Raw genomic sequence first — 21,743 nt, 5'->3', positions numbered from 1 at the left:
ATAGAATCGAATCATTTGCTTGTGAAGAATTGAGAACAGTTTACAATTTTTTCAAAGAAAAAAAGCATTCTTCAATCGAAAATCTTCATATTTTTATTTTTCATATTTTCAAAGAATGAAAAAAAAAGAAAAGACAAAACCAACGCATTAAAGTCTAAAATGTGGTTAGAAATATTAGGATGAAGACTGTCTTGAGTGAATAGTTAAGTGATTTCCTGCTTAAAGGTGAAAAAAGAATATTCATCAGCATTTTAAGATTTCCGAAACTTTCAAAATTTCCCGCCTTTTTCGTTTATTCAACAATCGTACTTTTCACATTTCGATTGCTATGCTATGTGGTTGAACACGCTCAGTTCTCTGGCGAACTAAGGATCGAAAATTATGTGGAAGCAGAGATCTAGTCGATCACGGATATGACAAGTGGAAAACTGCAAGAAATCGGAAGTCGATCACCGGAAATTCCAGAGTTGTTTACTCTGAAACGTGGCATCAGCCGTTATGACTGCAAGTCAATCACTCTCCCGGGCCTAGCTGGATTATTTCCCTCGCGATTGCTTTTTTTTCCTCCACTTGTGCAACACTTTCTAATACAATAATAAGTACTCAATTTTTTAAGATATTTTTTAAGATAAGGGATTTTTTCTAAGGATAATAACATAACATATTATCGTTGTAGCTCAAAAAAAGAAAACGCGAACGAGTGCGGTTTTTTTTTTTCTTCGACGAGAAAAAGTCGATGCTTTAGTTACATACGATGGAATAAGTAGGAGCTGCCAATGTGGTTAGCAATTATTTCTCTACGATCAAATTACCGTACCATTATCTAGAGACTCGTTTATGAACAAGCAGCAACAATTAATGTATTTCGTAGTGATATGTATGTCACGAGCGAAATGAATAACAACTAAAAACACCATATCAATTACTGCGACAAAATTCTCCATTTCATCGAAATTATTGTGAAAATCTCAATGTGCACAACGTTAAAGAACATCCCTACGGGACCTTAGTTTTTATAACATATTCATAAACATTATTTCAAACGGAAAAAGAATAATAAAATTGGCTAAAGAGAGCCTCGTACTGAATTTCGGAGGAAAAACTTCAAGAAAAAAAAACAGAGTATGTTTCACTAAGCACTTTCAATGTCAAGGTAGAGATATTTTTCAAAAATTCCGAAGAAGTGAGATATTTTTTGCTTTGGTTTATACTATTTACGTACGATATGGAAAGCGATTTTCTCAAATTCTTTTCCCTTTCTTCCATTTTTTTCGGAATTGAAATCGTATTTATAGATTTGAGTTCAAATTGCTGTGAAGATATAGCGAAAATTTAAACCAAGCAACAATAATAATAACAACAAACTAAATTTAGTTGATTAAAACTAAATTAACTTTCGAAGGTTTGTTGACCTCGCAGCATTTGGAATATTTCTTTACTTGTTTTTTTTCCTTAGTGGCTACGGTTTCATTTAGTTCTCTACGACAATAAAATGATGAGAAAAATTCCTAGGTGTACTAGAAAAACGCTCTTAAAAATTTGAACATACTACGAAATTCCAGCGAAGTACAACTTTTTCCGGGAAAAACAAAAGAATTTCTTTAGAACCCAGAATATAGCACTCCTTATCTGAGTTTCCTCAGCAAAATTTCCCAGATTTGTCCAAAGCTGCTGAAGAAAACTCTTTTTCTCTTCACCATAAAATTATAGACTCTTATGTCTATATTCTTTCATTTTCTTTTTTATTTCTATATCTTTATTTTCTTTATTTTATTCCGATTATTCACGTTTTCTTCTCAGATCCGCAAAATGCGAGGAAGGATGCTGATTTGATCCGAGCACATATCCTCACAGTGAAATCCGCCGGACGAGAGACGTTCGGATTCCTCGAACGTATATGTCTCTACTGCCTCTGTCTGACCGGGTGAACTTCCGACTTCCGGGCCTCGTGTTCCGCCCACGCCCTGGCCCGGCGGCGGGTGCTTCGCCTCGCCGCCGCCGTATCGCCGACGGCCGACGTACGACCTTCGATTTCCGATATTCGCACACATTTCGACGGCGCCGCCACCATCCCACCGCCATGGACCGCGGATGCTATCGGTTCCAAACGTTTTTCTTCGAACATTTGGGACGATTTTGGGGTGTTTCTCGTCTGTATCACATTAGAAATCGTTGTTTTCTACGAAACGCATCTGTGGCTATCGTTTCCGCCTTCTTATTTCTTATGCGAGCATTGTTTTCCCATTGAAATCCACGAATTCTTCCTTAGTTTTCTTCTTTTCCACTGACAACTCTAGTATTTACCTTATTAACGAAGCTAATCACGATTGACAGGATTTGACACGACCTCCTTCGGGAACGTTCTGGAAATTGATTTCTAGAAGTTTCGGTTTTCTCACAACTCACACGTCTCATTTCTCTTTCTCCTAAAAAGTTCCCTTTTTAAAAGTTTTGAAGAGGACATTATTGATTTTTCTGCCTCTATAATAATAAACTGTTCTGATCTGTTGATCTAAAAATCGAAGCTGACACCTCACGTAAATATTGTCAACTATGAAATTTTTCTTTCACTAGCCTCATTTTGAATAAAATTTCCGGAAATTTCACGTGGATACCATTCATTAATAATGTTACTTTGTATTTTGGATGAATGAACATCTCACGTATTGTAAAATTTCGGAATTGTCATTCATTCAATGACAATTCCTGATTTGTTTGGTTTAGTTTTTCTATCGATTGATGTTTTAGAAAAAAACATCGAGTTACAGTTTATTTTTCTATTGTTATTGGAAATTTTCGTTGTTTTTAAAAAGATCATCTCTGTTCATTCACTGAAAAGCACTAAAACAAAATCCAGTTGGATTAGATCCGAGGTATCGTGACGTGGAATCAGAATCAGTTTTTCGTTAATCCGCACATTTATATTTTCACACCAGCAGGAAAAAGGGGGAAAAATTGTTTGGCTATATGATTATTGATTAGCGGGCTGATTTCAAACTTATTTCACCTACCTACTCACTTATTTGCTGAGTTAGTGACTTCTAGCAAATTCGTGGGAATTCCAGATGGAAATATCTCGAGTTTTCCCCACTCATACCATTCTGTGATCTATTCATTTATTTTTGTTTTTGTTTGTTTGTTTGTTTGTTTTTTGTTCATTTGCCCATGTTGGATATCTCGTCGTCTCTATTATGTTACAAGCGTGTTTGTTGTTGTTTGTTGTTGTGAGTGTTTGTTTGTGAATATGTTTGTGAGCTGAACACTCAGACGTTTTTCTTAAACTTGTTTTTTTTTTTGAAAGAAAGAGAAATGTTTTTTTCCATGCATATAACAGTTCAAAAAAACCACTAAAAAATTTCCCCACCATAGTAAAAGTAAAAAATCCTAACTGCTAATCTATTAAATTAGAATAAATTTTGTGAAATCTCGGATTCATAGCTTTGTATTGCTCCTTTTTCTGCTCGGCGATGTATGCACCTAATAAGAATATTGGGAAATTTCCTAAGCGAGGCACTAGATCTATCCGGGGTGATCACGCGTGTTTTAGTCCGTATCCAGGATAAACGAACGCATTATCGATTTCTGACGAAAACTGCCCGCCATCGACCGCCAGTCTTCGAACATACGAGTTCCGTGTTCGCTTTTTTTTTGCCCTCCTCCTCTGCACAACAAAGCAATAATCCGATTTCCGATGACGTAACGATTTTCACGGTCCCTGATTATCCCTGATGAGGATAAGTTGCCTGGATGAAGGTTAGTAGCTATGTGGCGCACATCTGCGTTACTGACACGTTCCTGCGTACCTGGACCTACTCTTACTATTTTTTCAAAAAGATTTTTTTTTTGCTAATTTTGCATAATTTTTTTTTTATTTTTTGTAAAAATGAACTCTATTTTGAGATTGTCTATTGATTTATGCTATGGCTTCGAAATCAAGAAGAAATCACTCCAGAACTCGCGAAAATCAAAATACTATTCTAATGGATTTTCTTAATAGTTTTCTCCGGACGACCTCCAAATAACCTATTGACTCTGCCAATTCTCCTGGGATTTTCTTCCATGAAAGTGTTTTATTTGAAAAAAAAAACAGTGAATAAATGCTTCCTCCAGAATAACACAGGAATTATAATTATTATTTCCGCGTTATAGTTATTCGCGCAAATTTTATGGTCGATTTATTTTAATTTTCATAATTTTTCAGATGGGAAAATACAGCGAATACTTTATCGTATTCGAGAATATGCTGATCTGTAAGACGTGTAACTGGGCGATTCCGAAGCCGAAAGATTGCACCACATCATCGTTGCGTCACCATCTGAAAAAGAAACATCCGGAACTGTACAGTTCGTTCAAGGATAAGGATGAACGCACGAAAACCGAAAGAACGCTGGCCGCCGAAAGGGCGGTAGCGTTAGCGCATGGTCTACAGCGGACCTGTAAATCCGAACCGGAGACCGGCCCAGGATCATCATCCACTCAACCACAGCAACCGTACGTGAGCAGCTGTCCGCCAATTCCGCAAACGCAATTGAACGTGGGATGGGATCCGGATCGAGATCATATGCTCCTTGTGGACAGAGCCATTACGCAAATGATGTGTACGGCTGTGTTGCCGCCATCGTTCCTGGATAATCCCGGATTCCGGAATCTAATTGCCGTCACCGCACCTCGATTTCGATTAAAATCACGGGAATTCTTCACGACAAGTGCTTTGGGGAATTTATACGAGGAATACTATTCGAAGATCAAAACAATGCTGGATACGGCCCCATTCGTAAGCTTTTCCAGTGATGTTCGGTATTTGTCGGAAGGAAAAGGTTCGTTGGTGGTGATCACCGCGTACTTCATTGACGATGATATGATGCCTCGTTTTGTGGTTGTGGCCGTGTCTCTTGTTCCTGGAATTCCATGCGCTGACGATGTACGAGCATTGTTCTCGAAAATGTTGAATTTGTATGACGTCAAGGAAGAGAAACTTCACGTTCATGTGGAACATTCACCAACGTCGGATGCTGCCACCATGAATGGCATCAAACGTGTGAATGGATTCGCTTATAAACTACAAGAGGTACGGATCTTAACGCCTAACTAATGGTGATGTTTAAGGTTTTTAGTAAAATCCAAGAAGTACATATTTTTTTAGGCGGTTGAAGATGGCCTGTCGATGTTGCTGGGTGAAAATGACGAATTATTAGTTCGTCTGAAAGAAATCTATCAAATATGGTGGAAACATGATCCGACGAAGCACATGCGTGACTGTACCCGACTATGTCATCAAAGTAGCCATGGAAATCAAATAAAGGTGACTAGAAATTAACTGAAAAAATCAGCCAATAGCAAGATTTTTATCACGCCCACTTCCTTACCGATCTCCTCTACACCCTTATTTGCTGGTTTTCCCATCGATCAGTTGCCTCATAAACTTTGCTATTTTTCTTTCCAGAAAATCGACATGTGCTGGAATTGCTTGTATCAAATGTTGAGTCGTTTGGATGAGGAGAAAAACACACTTTCGTTTGTGTTGGTAGAAAATCCCCACTTCGCTGACATTAAGGGAACGGAATGGGAACTCGTGCGAGAGATCATCGACTTCCTGAAACCACTGGATTTCGCCCTGGGTCTCGTCAAACACCGATTTTTTACACCAATCTCCGTTGTTATTCCACTCTACAAAGTAATATTACGTCAGTTGAAAGAGGATAAAACCTGTATGAAAGCAGTAAAGGAAGCGATTTGCAAAAAATTGTCAACACTGATGGAAGGATGTGAATTGCAAGAAGAGTTATTCCTAGCCACCTATGTGGATCCACGATTCCGTGGTGCCTATTTTACAGCGGACAAACGACAAGGATTTTTGGAGAAAATTGAGGAGATGGCATTTCTTCCCGTGTTGAAACCAGTAGAAGTGGTCGAACAACAACGTTTCGAGGATTTTTCGAATCCTTTCATTGCGTTTCGGAAACACGAACCACAAGAGTCGGCAAATAATTCGAAGTTAGAAGCGGGCACTAAAGCTTTGGCGGTAAATCTTTCCTTTCGTCTATTCTTTCAAGGAGATAAATGGTAATTAATGAATAATAGGTTTTTTTCCAACCGAAAAGTTAATTATTGATCGAGATTAAAATGGTGAAGGACTCCGATTAATTGAGTATGACTAAAAAAAAAGGTAGTTAAGCTCAAATAATTTGTAATTATTGTGGTTGTTGCGAACTTGCTGTTAACTAAAGCACGTTTTCGTTTTCCCCCTAATTTATGGTTTCTACTACTCCGTGGTAGCGGTAGCAAATCACGTGGTTTAAATTTGAAAATTTAAAAATTGTCCTAAATTAGATTAAAATTTTATGCAGTTCTTTTTCTATGAGAACAAGCTAGTAGATCAAAACAAATTCGGATCCACCTCCACCACAGAACACTTCAGAATCTCCTAGAAAATCTCAATTTCTACGCAATTTGAAATTTCAATTTCTTCAGCTTTGGCGCAACGGTGACGTTTGGAAGTTTTTTTCTTCTTACAAACACTGTTCAAATCGTGAACGCTCTTTTGCTTCGAATTTTCTTTGTTCTTTTTTTTCTTTCCGAAGATTTATTGTTTGATAACTGAGATCGAAAGAACTTCCAGTTGAAGAAAAAAAGCGTTTGTGGAAAAAAAGGCAACGATTAGTGCTCAAATAATGATAAATATACTAGAGAGAGACTTCGATTCATTATTTTTAGTCTGGTTTTCAAAAAAAAAACCGTACTATCTAACTGTTTACTTGTTTACTCAGAAGTGGACTGGAAAAATTCTGGAAAAAGCTTCATCATTTCCGCATAGTCAGTCTTTTCATAGCGATGAAGTGATTTTTTTTCCAGGAACTCGAAGACTACCTATCACAGGATCCCGCTTTCACTGTGGATCCATACGAATATTGGCGAAATGATGTGAATTCCGCCAAATATCCATTGATTAAAAAATTAGCATTGAAATATCTATCAGCGCCGGGGATCTCAATCGATTGTCAATCGATTTTCTCACAACTCGAATGTATTACCAGTGAATTGCGGAACAACTGGGAATCGGAGGATTTGGAAAAGTTGTTATTTCTTCATCATAATATTTTGATCTATGGATTCTGATCTCATGGAGGTCGTTATACGAATACCATATCGGTCATTATAATGCAAGTATGCTTGTATGTGATTAGAATTACGGTATGCCACTATCGCCTTTATTTTTATCTCTTTTTTTTCTCACTGGTCAATCTTTTCCTCTGTATCTATGGTTAGTCACATTGGATCTCTACGGTTACGGCATTGTTTTTTTCCTTTCCGTTGTTTTTTTTTGATACTATTGTGTTTCGAAATGTTTTTTTCTATAAATTAGTCCTTTTCTGCGAATGGTCAGAAACAGCTCCTTTAAAAATGTTAATTTTGATGTAGTGAAAAAAAATAAGTGGAAGAAGTATATAGTTTTAGGTGGGTAGGGTAGGAGGAGAAAAATTGGTACTGACATCAATGGGTATTGATCGATTCTGAAATGACAATTAGGAAGCGACATATAGGACGGACGGACGGACACACACCCACACACACACATAGCGACACAAACATGACCTCTTCCACTTGGTTCTGCGAGTAGTTTTTAAAATAATTATCTAAATAAAAAATAAAATAAATAAATACAAATATTTAAAAGTGCCAGAGCAGTCCGTCCCTCAATTCGTTTATTTACTGGAGAAATGGAAGGGGAAAAACGGAAGGGCAGAGGAGAACAAAAAGAAATAAAAGCAAACTTGAAATAAACAATTTCCTCCACATAAACCACTTCAAAATGGCTGTTGACATGAATTATTGGAGAGAAAACGCTTTCTAGAAGATAACCATTTATTTCAAGAAAGCTCAGATTTCAAGTAGGCGACTGCCGAAGGAAGTTCGTGCCTTGATTGCTTTACCTACTGTTGTCCCTATTCTGGAACGTTCAGACTGTTACCGTATAACTACAGCGTTATTCTGTCACGTGTATGTGAATCTGTTTGTAACGAAATTCTAAAAAAACTGAGAGGATTCCAACAGCGACAATTTGGTTTGTCGCCGACAGAAAACGATAAATTTAGGCCAATCAGGACCCACAGCGTTGAATTATACAAATTATATACAAAGTTACAGCTACAGTATAGTTACAGTTACATTGCATAGTTACGTTATACAGTTACAAATTGTAACTGGTGACTTTATTAATGCAACAGCACCGCACAATGGTTTCAAACGATGTCAAAAAGTAAATGAGACGTTGTGTACTGTACCGTGGCCGTAACAACTGCGTTCATAGCGTTTCACCTTGCACATCTTCGTATGTCTACAATTCTGTTCGATACCTTCTTTAATATTTAGCAGATTTTTTCTTGAATGAATGGATACATCCATGCAGATCCTACACCTTAAACATTACTCAGCAGTTTACGAGATTTTCGCCTAAGATTTTCAGCTTTATCAGCATCATAATGATTTTCACATCATTTCACGTTAGCACATCAACCTTTGTGTTGTTAATTGCTGGAAAAAATGACGAGGGAGAAGTATTTTGTTCAATATTTCAAAAAATTTAGTACTAACACCTTAGCAAAAAGACTACAAAGAGATATTGATGGAATTTTCCATCAATACTTTCTAAACAAACTCAAGAGAAGAATTAGTTCCTTATAAGAAAAATAATTTTAAGTCTTTGGCAGAAATTTACAGGAAGTGGTGAGATTCGGGCGGATGTCCACTTTTCTTGTGCTGCTGTTTTCCTATTTGAAGTTCTTGGATCGTACACCTAGAACGATTTCGAGAAAAGATGAGGGAAATTTCCTGGGATATGTTTAGCATCAAAAACTTCGGACCATATCCAGGCCTTTGATGAAGACTGACGGTTGTCGAAACGAAACGTTAGGCCATCAAAACCTTTGTTGGCAAAAAAAAGACATAAATGAATTTATAATCATTTTCCCAATGCATGCATTTCTTAGGCCTCTGATTCAGCAGTACATTTGTTCCTTTCAGAGAATCACAATCCATCATATTAATTCTTCGATGAAATCCTCGTGCTTTTTTTTAGCTTACATACATCCACAAAATTAATTTTTTGCATTAGATGGTCATTAATAGCACAGCATAAAAGAGGGGATACCCAGCAAACCACGTTCTCGCTGTATCTCTATTCCTTCAATTTTTAGGATTTAGAAACTCTTCCTGTGTAGTCTATGACAGTCATCGATGTCCTAACAAATCCCATAGTTGAAATCTTGAGTTCCTCCGTTCCCTTACTACACCTGTAGTTGGGTCAAAACGACTCGAAGCACGGATAGCGTAAGCGGCTGCGCTCGTAGCGGTGCGGTGGAACGTAGCGGTTAGGATCGTCTAAGGATCCTCCCTATCGCCACCCATCTCTGCGCGATCGCCATAGTTCCACCTCGATTCCAACTGCTATGTCCACCGCACCCGCCTACGCAATTGCACCGCGCATCAGGTCGTTTTGACCCGACTATATGCGGAGTAGCATCACAGTAGTTGTATAGTATGAACAAAACGACTTGGGATCTAGTACAGTTGCGTAAGCGGGTGCGACATGGTGGAGCTAGTGGTCCGAATCGAAGTGGGACCACCGGGTTCACTCTATCGAGGATAGCCTTTTGATCGTAACTGCTGCGCTTTGCCACTCAGCTTTGAGCGCAGCTGCATACGCAGCTGCAACGAGCATCAATTAGTTTCGACCCGACGATAAAATTCCACCATGTCAAGAACTGAGTTTGGAAGTGAGCGATCGGTCATAGGTTAGGCTTCTTAAAGGCAGCACGAACCTGTGGTGGTGCGGATTCCAGGTGGAGTATCCGTATACGGTGTCGTAGATTATGGAGACCGGTGTGGTTCCGCTCACCTCATTCTGAATCACTGCAGCAAGCAGTCGGCCTCTGAATGCTGTTTTGTACGATGCCTTCTATTGCAGCGCGCCACCCTTGCACGCGTAGCATCCGCTACTGCCTATCGGGGCAGTCCAGAATTGATTTTCGACGAATCGCAGGGTGGAGGCGGCGCAAGGGGTGGAGCGTTGCAATAGATAATCGCACAAAACAGCATTTTGGAGGCGACTGTTTACAGTGATTCAGAGAGATATAGCGAAACTACCCCCTTCTCCATAACCGACGACCCCTTATACGGATACTCCACCTGAAATCCGCACCACCTCAGATTCGTGGTATGCTGCCTTTAATGTCATAAATGTTGCAGTCTTTTTTGAATACTTTCTGGCTAAACTATTACCGACTGATTATGAACAAATTCTTTTTGTTACGCTATGAGAGAACATCTGTAACTCCTACAATATCACTATTAATAAGTTTTTCTTTGTCATTAAAAGTTCTTCTATAACAAAAGTAAAGGATGCGGTAATTTTTCTTTCAGAACGCATTGTAACTGATTCTTTCCAACAATGGTTGTTCAGTTAGTCCTATTGTTAGTGCTGCTTACACATCAACAATTTTTAGGTAAAATATGTTTGTAGAAATATTTTTAGTTTCAATAATTCTCAAGAGAACTTTCTATTATACTCAATTTTTCAAATGCAATTCTAATAAAAGAGAAAACTGTAGACCCAAAAAATATTTCATAAAGACTATTTCAAAATGTATTATTTTCCAGATTTCTCCCTTCACAATAAAAATAAATTTGTTATTTAGGAAGTGCTTTTAGAAGTCCACCTTCACGTAAGTTGACACAATCATCACTCTTGTTTCTTTGTTTTTTTCCTTTTATATTTCTTTTTTTTTCTATGGGTATTGCTTTGTCTTCTTATTTAAATGAGAACTGAAGGAAATAAAGTGGCAATTTAAGCTGAGCTCAGGAAAATAAAAAAAAAACACGAAAGAGGAAACTGTGACTACGTCTTATTGGCCGCAAGTAACGTCGAACGTCGTCTTTTACAGAAAAAAAGAATATTCTAGTTTTTTTCCCAGCGCAAGTAATGAGCAACATTTACGGAATTAAATCCTCACTTCTGTCACAATGAACAGGAAGTCTTGAGGTTTAGAGGGTTTGTTCAAATATCGCGAAGTTTTCTTCAACGTAAAGCAAAAAATCTTTCGTGACAGCGAATCCCCCTATGATGATGTGTTAGAAAGCCTCTTTTTTCCGAGCACATCACACGACACGAGTATGATTACTGTCGGGTTGGATGTCCTCGATGTAGTCGGGTTAAAAAGACGTGAAGCACGAGGTACTGCTGCGTAAGCAGTTGCGCCCGACGCGACTCGCTCGCGACGAACCGCAGCGGTTAGGATCGAGTGAGGACTCAGCTACCACCATTCATTGCTGCTGTTCGCGATGGTCCCACCTCGATTCTAACCGCTATCCCCACCGCTTCGCTTCGACCGCAACCTCTCGCGCAAGTGAGCCGTGCTTCATGTCCTCTTTGCTTTACCATAGGTGCGCTCGAAGCGGTCCCATGTAGCTATCATTTTCCATCATTGTAACTGCTGGTTACGCTCCGCTTCGAGCGCAAACGCCTACGCAAGCTTCAGTTCTTCTGCACCATAGAAAACCAGGATTTGTCTTCTATGCTGTTTTCGTCTTCAGTGTTATCATTAACTTTTTTCTGTACATCCTCGATTTAGTCCTTCCCGGATGGAAAACCAACACCAACCAAAACCCAATTGTAGAAGGTACGTGTTTTTTGTTGTTGTGATTGTTGTTTGTTGTTTCTACACGTTAGAGCTGCAGCTGTTAGATTTTCCTAAGTGTTAAATGAAAGATGTCAGGTGAAACATTTTTTGGGTCAAAAGAACCTGAAGGCAGATGCGGTTGCGTAAACAGCTACGCTTGGGGCGGTGCGGGAGAGCACAGTGGTTGGGATCGAATCTGCACCTTCGCTAACAGCACTCATCGCTGCAGTCCGACTGGATACAGCGGCAGCCCTCCTTCGATCCCCGCCGTTCGCTCCAGCGCGCCGCTTCAAACGCAACTTCACTAAGCATTAGGTCGTTTTAATCAAACTATGTTACTCGAAATTTTTTGTCGTTGAGTTAAAAACGATTTGTACATACATCTACATTTTATTTCACCTTACATATACAATATCACAATTTGTTCAAATGGTGTGCACTTTAGAAAGCAACGCAACCTGGATCGTTGAAGAAAACAGTGAAAGTGAGTTTAATGTGTTACCAGGTCAAATTAGGTGTAGAGTGAAAAATGTAGGAACAGAACCAGGTATTCACTTGTGTTTTTTGAAGCCAACTCAGTAATAATACATCTTAGTATAACGATATTTCAATCTTCAAAATCTGCGTATTTTACAATCTACTCTTCCACTGCATACCAGAAGACAGAATAAGAACAAAACAGGTTCTTCAGTAGCTTGTTTACATGGTTTTAATTGAAGGTACGAAAGCGCTTGGTGATAAGCGTTTGGAATCATAAGTTAAGAGGAGGCTTTAAGAAGTTCACACAAAGTGAAATAGCGTTTAGAAATGTGAGTGGGAGTGTTTATTAGAATTTGTTGGTGTATGTTCTGAATTGTGAGGTTAAAGCTTCTGAGGCTCATTCACTTCTGAAAATACAAAGGTTGCTGTGAAAAAGTGTTCAACTCTTCAGTGTCATGTTGTATTTCTTCACTTTTCCGCTTTCTAGGGATTCCTTTTTGCATATCTAGCCATCCACCATCTTACATTTGGAGAGCGGCGACTAATGCCTCGCAGACTAGTAAATGGAGGATGCCTAAAGTCGCATCTCGCAGATGCAGAGGTCTCTGTCGCGCCACTAATACACCCAACCTGTCGTTTTTATTTTACGCAGAGAATGGATAGAAATGAAACGATAAAAAGGTAAAGTGTAGGAAGGATTTCAAGGAATCTAAGCAAAACAATAACGGTATAAAGTGTCTATACAGTTGCTGCCATTGGAAGTTTAACATTCGAGTCGTTGAAAGACATTGTGGCGAACACACACTTTTGCGCTGCGAGTTTATATAGAACAGATAAGGCGTGTAGTATGTGAAATTATGGGATGTGTGAAAATATATACATGTTGATATTTTTTCTGCAGCATATTTTTGTTAGAATCCTTATCTGTGTGTATTTTGCTAGATGAGATGAATGTAGGTCACGCATATAACTCTTATCATTCAGAATATTACCATTTGGAATGCTTCTGATGACATATCTTTTAATTTGATAGAATTATTTACTTTTTTCCTCAATTTCCGACAACATGCAGTTAATTTGCCATGCTCGTATGTCATAACTTGTTGCTTCAACTCGCTTTTCATTCCTCTCTCCCCAAATTCGGGGTTTTTGCTGCCCTATCGCGACGCGAACATCGCACGCAACGCTAGTTCGAGGGCACTAGGGAGGCGGGCCTAGGTGATCCAAAGAGGCCGTTGATGCTTGTAGAGCGGCATCTATAATTACGCGGAGGTGCACGGGGACGAAGGCAAGTCAGCAACGGTCAGCCGATTTTTGCCGGTACCTCTTGCTTCGCATCAAGATTTATGGCAGTAGTCTAGTATGGTCAAATTGAAGAGCACTAACACCATACCATAAGTTCCACTTCCAATTTGTACTGTTTGTATAAGAACACCTTCAGGTAATGGCGGCGGATCAGATGGGCAATGGGGACAAGGAGGAGTCGTACAGAGTATGTTCATGATCGAAAATTTGTGGGAGTATTCTACTATATTCGAACTGAAGAGTACTCACACTGTATCATAAGTTCCATTTCAACAGCTTCAGACAACGGTGGCGGATCAGATGGGCAATGGGGACAAGGAGGAGTCGTACAGAGTATGTTCATGATCGAAAATTTGTGGGAGTAGTCTACTACATTGGAACTGAAGAGTACTCAAACTATATCATAAGTTCCATTTCTTCCAATTTGTACTGTTTGTATAAGAATACCTTCAGGTGATGGCGGCGGATCAGATGAGCAATGGGGACAAGGAGGAGTCGTACAGAGTATGTTCATGATCGAAAATTTGTGGGAGTAGTCTACTATATTGGAACTGAAGAGTACTCAAACTATATCATAAGTTCCATTTCTTCCAATTTGTACTGTTTGTATAAGAATACCTTCAGGTGATGGCGGCGGATCAGATGAGCAATGGGGACAAGGAGGAGTCGTACAAAGTATGTTCATGATCGAAAATTTGTGATAGGAGTACTACCAATATCCCAAAACTCCATTTCTTTAATTTGTGATGAGACATCTTCAGATGATGGTGATGGTGATGGTGATGGATCAGGAGTCCCAGACAGTATGTTCATAAATGAAAATTTGTGATAGTAGTCTAGTAATAGATTGAATTGAAGAGTACTAACATTATGCTAAGATTTTTTTGTCTGTATAGGAGGATCTCCACTTAATGGTAACGGTGGTGATTCAGAAGTCGTAAAAGGTATGTTCATATTCACGAAATTTTGATAGTAGTCTGATATGGAATCGACGAGTATGGAAGACTATGCCAAAATTCCATTTCTTTCAATTTGTTTTTTCTGTGGACTACCCTCAGTTTGTGGTAATGGTGGTGGATGAGGGAGCAGAACTGGTACGTTTGTAATCGAAATTTTGTGACAGAAGTTTGGCATAAGGCAAACCGAAGACTACTAACATTACGCCAAAAATTCATTTCTTTTAATTTGTTTAGCTAGTATAGAATCACTTTCACACTAGTTTGGCCATGAATCAGGTCAACAAGATGGAGAAAAACGTACGCACGGTATGATCATAATCGAAACTTTGTAACAGTAGTAGTTATCAATAGTTATCGGTTGCTTATTATGATGCAAAACAAAGAGTACTAACATTGGAACAAAGATCCATTTTTTTCAATTTGTTTCGTTTTTATGGAAGCATCATTAGGTAATCGTAATGGTGATAAATCAAAAGATACAAACGGTGCTTTTATAATAGTTGAAAAAGAATAAAAAAGTAACAATAAAACAGAGTATTTCAATTGAGTTCTCTTTTGTTGGTTGGTTTTCTTTTGCTTTATGCGATCTTCAAAAATTAATGAAGACTGTAGTGTTCACGTTGGCGTTTAGTGTTGGCATCTTATGGGATTGAGTAAGACCAAATAGTACAAACATGTAGAAAAGGAACTTATTTTAGACAAATAATTGGCCGTTGATACAAACTGATAGATCACTTGATAGATTGGACGTCAAACATAGGCAGCGCAGCAAGAAAGAGTGCTATATAAGTGCGTTGCCAAACAGCACTTGCGGTAGGAGTAAAATGATTCCTGGTTCGATTTCTTCGTGGGCTCAAACGCGTTGACACCTAGAATTCTGAACGGGTGTCACTACCGCGAACTGGTGTATATAGAAAGTTGTGTATTTGTTGCATGCTGTTACTGTAGGTAGTCGTTTCATAATGTAGCACTTTCGATTTCGTAAGTTTGAATTCGAATTGTACTGGGTAGTCATGTGCGCGCCAGTCAGGTGAGCGCCTACCACGTCATATCAGGCGGGAAATCCAACTATATAAGGAGCTTGCTTACAGTCAGCAGTCAGTCGGTTCGTTAGTTTAGTGCGACATCTCACAGCGAAGAGCCGCTCGACTTGAGTGCAGTGCCCAAAGCACTAGTTCAGTGCGACAGAGACGACAGTGTCTCCGAGCGTATTTTCCGGAGCTGGGGACGGTTGTAGCCGAACTAGTGAGTGAGAAGTTGCCGACAAAACTCAGACTCCCCTTGGTGTTTCGGCGGAAGGACCCAAGCCTAAGCGGTTGAGAAGGCGTGGTGCCAGAGCGATTTGGCGCAGTGGTAGCTGCACACATCGAATAGCTGTGAAGCCGTTCGGAGTGGTAGCGCTGTACCAAAAAAGGCACCCGAGAGAATAGCCAAGTGGGCGAGCTGGCATGATTGTCCACCTATACTTTTAACCCTCTAATTGTATTTGTGTATTCAAGATAAAAGTTAGCCGGCTACATTGTGTGTAGTGAGGAAAATGAGAGGTCAAGGTGTTCCTCCATTATTACTTCCTGTTGGGGATGAGATGGGCCAACCACAACAGAATAATTATAGTTATCATTTGATCACTTTACAACAGTTATACGGAGTGAACAGCTGTATCATATTGATCGGTCCATTCCAGTCACTGTTGCTGCATTTGAGCGAAAATATTCAACTTTCCTTGTTCCTTGAATATCAATATTTTAGGACTACCAGGCCTTTACCCATATTTTTCCAAACTTAGGATTCTCCATCGAGATTCGTTTGATCCTCTTCTTCAAATTTTGCTTGAAGGCAGACTTTCTGGATATTTAAGTTTTTCTTTGATTTCTTCAGCACGTTCCTCTAATCGTCAGCACTGTCTGAAATATGTATTCACTTCTTTTGTTGTCAAGGGTGTTTTCTTTAAGAACAGACGCTTTTAAATGCTTTGTACTGTTGTGAACCTCTATGCTCTAGTGAACCACCACAGCGTTGCGACGAAGACCTCAAGTGAAGTGACTGGAATAGCGTGTGTCAGTGAAGCCAAGGATATAGAATTGCATTGGATGCAGCGTTGTAACGAGGTGCAGCGCGGGTGCCAGGTTTTCATCATTTGGCCAGCTTTACAGAGGAATTAATTTTTTTTTGGAGAAGAATGCAGAGTCCTCTATCATTCCTAAAATTGTAACAATTAAACTAATTCACGATTACATACAGCAGAACACTTTAGCTATTAATTTTGTATTGTAATCTTGAACCGTACCGAATGTATAATGGGAAACTTCATCAGCGTTATATTTTTAGAAATTCTTGCATTAGTCGACGAAGCATTGCAGGACCAAGAACCACGTAAGCGCCTACATCAATTTCCCTCCGATTATTTTATGTATGAGCAATGCGGATATCTTTAGATATTTAGACGTTGATACGCGGACAATCGTCGTAAGCAATCCGTTCCTTTCTCGCGAAATGGCATTACAAGATCTTGAACGAACTATGCAAGAAATTACTTCCTTCAACCTATGTTTTGAAAATACCGTAGGTTTTTCAGAAAATTTTTGTAAACAGAATCTATAAAACTGCTAGAATTAGGGTTTTTTATGATTGGAGTCATAGTAAGATCTCAAAATCTGTCCTAAAAGAAGGCTAACTATGCGCAATTACACGAAAAGACGGACGTGAATTGAGTTCCCGCAAACTGATGTGTTCGAGAAAATCCCCTGGAATCAGCAGAAATTTTTGGGAAAAAGCGCGTTACCATATTACGACTACGAAAGATGAAAATCGTGATCAAAAAATAAGACAAAACCCAACCTCCTACGAATTAAAATTCTAGGGGATCCTTGGAGCAAATTAAGCAATTAAACTTGTGGAAAAGGGCTATTTTTATACTGCTTAATCAAATTCTTGGATCAAAATACTAATGGGAAAATAATGGAAAACCATGAAAAGACCAGAAAGAAAGGTGTTTCCGTATACTGTAGGGACGTTTGAGGGCAAGTTTTTACCTGGGACGCGCCGCATCGTCATAATACAAAACATTTTGCGCAGACTATACAAAGGCCTACATAAACACTTGCATTTTTACAGTATTCTTAGTGGGTTTAAACGCGTATCAAAAAATAGCGTTACCACTCAAAACAAATCTTTAATCACTTAATGAAAAGTTTGAACTCTGAGTTTAGCATCTGGTATTCAAAAAAGGATAGCTTCCAACAAATCGTAGTAAATACGTGAGTTCTTCACACTGTTCAGCAAAGAATTTACAGTTGAATGAAGCTGTGAGGGACGAGTTGCAAGAGAACGGTTACAATGTCGCCTCTACGACAAATTACTTGATTGTTTCGGGCTGGCACGATCCAATTAAATGTAATGCTGTTTTCAATTTAAACAAAGTAAAACAGAAACGACGCCAAGGTAAACACTATTGCGATTGTGATTCTGTTGAAAATATCTGGAAATTCTCTCAGTGGTACCGGACGGCTATACATGTTTGGAACAGAATGGAAAAATTGTGGGAATATGCGCAATATCTTGCTTCAGGGGTCGACGATGTCCAGAAATCTGCTCCCCAAACAAAGTTGTAGATATCCCTCAAAAATTCCGCAATTATCGACTTACAATTCGGGTGAATATTTATTGTCTTTTCTTTATGATTGAGTGTTCCTCATAAAATACACATTTTCAGTTTGTTAACGGAATGGAATCGATCTCCGACGAGAAATGGACGGAAATTCTTAGTAGAGTGCAAATCGCTTTGAAACAGGACAAAAATATGAAAACATTTGAAAAGTTCTCATCAATGTTAGAAGGCAATCCGTTCATCATTGAGTAACTGCAGTAAATCATTGAAGAGAGTTGTTGTTGCCTATCAAACCGCATTTTTTTGGGTTGCCTAATTTCCAAAATCTTTACATTGTGTAAAAAAAAATTTAATGTTACGCTGTGTGCTACAAAAAAGTGAGTGAATTCAAAAAAATTATCTTGATTGTAGCGCACATTTCGATTCAATTCGTCAGACGTTGATTTCCATTTTTTTAAGGGGCACATAAATAATAATCATGCTATATAATTACGGGCTTAGTCCGTGTGTGTGTTTGTCTGTGTGTCACGAAAATACTTCATAATGATGCAAAACTCTGCACCGACGCCGAACCATTGCCATGCACCTGATAGACGAGAACTCTACCTTTTCACCATTGTCCAAATGTATTTAGAATAGATGTTGGCTTTGATAAGGCAAGTTAGTTTCTCTTATATGTTAGTGAGAGTAAATAAACTTTTATGTGAATTTATACTCCCAAAATTGCAAACTATCATGCTGTACAATAACGGGCTTATTTTGCCACGTGTTCGCATCTGTGTATGCGTGTGTCTCAGTCAAGAAATTCCCCAGAGGGAGACAAATAATATGGCGTCGGTTTGGTGCGCTGGAACCTCAACGCGGTAAAATTGGGTGAGATGTGTACTACGACGTCGAATTCGTGCTCCGGGCCAGATAACTGTAAAATGGGGTGGAGGGTCCCACGGGGGTTGAAATGGTGCGCCGGTGCCAGTAAGCTAGAGGAGGAGAGACGGGTTCCATTGCGTCGGAGTGCGCAGGAGCCCCAACGCAGTAGAATGGGTTTCCATGGTTCCTTCGCGTATCTATTTCCCAGCATGTCTCCCTAACGCTGTTTTCATCCTTTTTTTAAAAGAAGGTAACACACATGCAAACGACTGCGTAAATACAGTACATAGTAACCAACAGTTTACGCGATCTGACGTAGATTGTTATTTTTATTTTTTTATTATTTTTTTTTACTACAGTAGTGATATTCACGTCATTCCATTATAACACATCATTCTTGCTAATAGCTGAGAACGGAGCAGACCCAAACTTAAAATAATGTTTCAAATTGTGGAAGTTTGCGGGAAACATCTCTCCAAATATAGAAGTGAGAGTTTAAGGAAAAACCACAAAATCATTCATCTATACTTAAGTTTTTGGGTAAAACAAAATGGATAAAGCTTTGATAAAAAAAAAGCAATTCTAATTTCCCAAAAAATGTCGCGACTGCTATTTCTTATTGGTCGGTGAAAACGAGCAGAGCGAACACTAAAATAAGCCTAAAGTCCGGCTTTAGCCGGACGTTCAGGCTGATAACATAAATAACCCTTAAAATGCAATCAATGACATGTACACGAGGTAGGATAAAGAGTGAATAATAAATAAACAAGTTGATAAAAGATAGATATGTGGAGATTTGCTGTGCTCCAGAAAAATTGCCGAAATTAATTAAATATTAACGATAGTTTTTGTTGAAATGTTTTTTTACAAATGATAAAGAGTGGAAGCAGTGACGAAGTTATTTATTATGAAGAGTGCTATGCTTCACTTCTCTTTCAGCTGTTCTAGGACGATTTCTCAGAGGAGAAACCTCATCATCCACCTTTTCAGTCAATACCGACGGTTATTCCTACAATTAAAAATAACTGACCCTGTACTAAATATGGCCACGAATTCTGTTGGTGCTCGTACCAGATGCGAATTCGACAGCTTTACTTCTATGACTCAATTTTCCTAGCGCTTTGCAAAGTTGTTATAGCTTTTTTCCCCCAGTCTTGCTCTACCTATAACTCTGCAATGAGGGAAAGTGACCATGGTCTGCGTCACATTTTCAGTTGCTGAATTTCGGGAGACATAGAATCGTTGAGATGACCCAATACTCATGCTCCCGTGGAGAAATATCCCCTAGTAGAATCTCAACGCTCCTTGATTCCTCATTCAGGAATCCCCATTTAGGAATCCCCATTCAATCAGAAAAAGAAATGCAATGTTAGATCTTAGTCGTATAGGGAATAACTGACGGGAACGTTTTTTCTTCTATATTTTATGGTTTGCTAATTCTAGAAGGCAGGAACCTGCACTTCTCATTTGCTTAGGATGATTCATCGCCGTTGAAGTGAAAACTACGGCTTTCAACGGCCTCCCAGGTTATTCTGCTTCGAGGATAAATATCCCGTAAAGGCGTCGAACGAATTCGCTAAGGAAATTTTTATCGTTTTTAGTTGACAGAAAAAATGTCCCAAAAAAACTCGTCCCTTATAAAAGTTTCTCGCCAAGAGATAATTCGGTATAGATATGTTTATTGTATTTCTACTCGTGTTGATTCCACTGGCTGTTCTTAGCTGTTCTGCAGTCTCACCTGGTCAAGGTTAGTCTAAATCTCCCGAGAAGCCAGATGGATCATCTCAAAGACTTTCGCAAAGTATTAACAGTTGTTAAGCAGTTGAAATAAAGTAGTAAGGAGACAAGGATCACTTCTGCTTGCGGCCCCAGGCTGTGCATCAACGCTTTTGGTAACTTCACGTCATTATTTGGAGGCACCGCACGACTCAATGTCGTTAAAATGTCAGAAAATTCGACAAAAATACAAAAAAATGGAAGGAAAATTAAATCGATAAATTAACAGCTACTAGATAATAACTGTCCAGAATCTAGCACACGAATAAAATCAAAATTCTATGTTCGGTCTCTGTTCAGTTTCAGAGGTGTTTACTTAGATAGAAAATGAATTGTTTACAAAAATGTTCCCACGACTGAAATTTTTTGAAAAGACACTTGTACAACTCTTCGAAATAATTTTTCGCAATTCAGAAGCTCAGGTTATGTTTCAAGCAGATGGACTCATAACAATACCTGTAGAATTTGCTTATTCGTTCGCAAAAGTGGATGTGCTTGATAAATTCCCAAAATTCTCTACAACTTCTTCAGATTCCATTAAAAATCTACAGACATACATGAAAAATGCGGTAAGCGAACCAATCAAAGAGTTTTTCTATCAAATTCTTAGCTATATACATTTTTTTAAATTTTAGGTCAAGTTAGCAATCACTGAGGAGGCAAAGAGGGCAGGTGTCGAGAATCTTGTGTCGGATATAGCGAATCAAATCACTCCGACCGTTCACTATAGCCCTATGAACTGTTCGAAAGCCGATAGCAAAGCTATTGCTCCAAGTTCACATCCTTTCCTCTTTATTCCAAAGAAAGAGTGCCGTTACGTAGAATGCCTCAGATGCTGTTTAGGTGGACCTGGTTACGCTTGTGTTGTGATAAACGACGTTATTACAAATGTGTCATACGATGCACAAAATGCAGTGGAAATCCCGGAACAATTTCAGCAATTCATAGTGTCACTTACAGTACGTCTTTTCTATTGTACGTAAATGCACAAATTCATTGAGCGTTTACCATTTTGCACTATTGTCCAGCACGTTGCAGGTATTGCGATACATGTGGACAGTCACAGTCCGATAA

At 38.9% G+C, this 21,743-nt stretch overlaps 4 protein-coding genes across 7 annotated transcripts; all 4 read left to right on the top strand.

Moving 5' to 3' along the window:
- Positions 1–3,747: 3,747 nt before the first annotated feature.
- Positions 3,748–7,116, top strand: RB195_016657 (uncharacterized protein; the record flags this gene model as incomplete). 2 transcript variants are annotated; one of them, XM_064183285.1, is made up of 5 exons in its annotated part: positions 3,748–3,753; positions 4,202–5,068; positions 5,144–5,302; positions 5,444–6,022; positions 6,853–7,116. In XM_064183285.1, the coding sequence occupies 5 exons, from the start codon at positions 3,748–3,750 to the stop codon at positions 7,114–7,116; spliced, it is 1,875 nt and encodes a 624-aa protein (XP_064039166.1). The 2 variants fall into 2 exon arrangements, with proteins under 2 accessions (XP_064039166.1, XP_013304748.2); XM_013449294.2 differs by lacking the exon at positions 3,748–3,753.
- A 3,331-nt stretch (positions 7,117–10,447) lies between these two features.
- Positions 10,448–18,278, top strand: RB195_016656 (uncharacterized protein; the record flags this gene model as incomplete). 3 transcript variants are annotated; one of them, XM_064183282.1, is made up of 15 exons in its annotated part: positions 10,448–10,502; positions 10,695–10,721; positions 11,628–11,675; positions 12,121–12,159; positions 13,597–13,647; positions 13,743–13,793; positions 13,914–13,964; positions 14,085–14,135; positions 14,222–14,263; positions 14,357–14,404; positions 16,748–16,792; positions 16,863–16,981; positions 17,713–17,860; positions 17,914–18,071; positions 18,132–18,278. In XM_064183282.1, 15 exons carry the CDS (start codon positions 10,448–10,450, stop codon positions 18,276–18,278), a joined length of 1,080 nt encoding a protein of 359 aa, XP_064039164.1. The 3 variants fall into 3 exon arrangements, with proteins under 3 accessions (XP_064039164.1, XP_064039165.1, XP_064039163.1); XM_064183283.1 differs by having other exon boundaries at positions 13,737–13,793; XM_064183284.1 differs by lacking the exon at positions 13,914–13,964.
- A 2,289-nt stretch (positions 18,279–20,567) lies between these two features.
- RB195_016654 (uncharacterized protein) lies at positions 20,568–21,743 on the top strand (the record flags this gene model as incomplete). Its single annotated transcript, XM_064183280.1, has 5 exons — positions 20,568–20,640; positions 21,084–21,238; positions 21,305–21,443; positions 21,513–21,628; positions 21,708–21,743. The coding sequence occupies 5 exons, from the start codon at positions 20,568–20,570 to the stop codon at positions 21,741–21,743; spliced, it is 519 nt and encodes a 172-aa protein (XP_064039161.1).
- Positions 21,095–21,652, top strand: RB195_016655 (uncharacterized protein; the record flags this gene model as incomplete). Its single annotated transcript, XM_064183281.1, has 2 exons — positions 21,095–21,238; positions 21,305–21,652. 2 exons carry the CDS (start codon positions 21,095–21,097, stop codon positions 21,650–21,652), a joined length of 492 nt encoding a protein of 163 aa, XP_064039162.1.

This window comes from Necator americanus, chromosome II, assembly GCF_031761385.1.
Source record: "Necator americanus strain Aroian chromosome II, whole genome shotgun sequence".
Lineage (NCBI taxonomy): Eukaryota > Metazoa > Nematoda > Chromadorea > Rhabditida > Ancylostomatidae > Necator > Necator americanus.
This window is presented reverse-complemented; position numbering and strand designations above follow the sequence as displayed.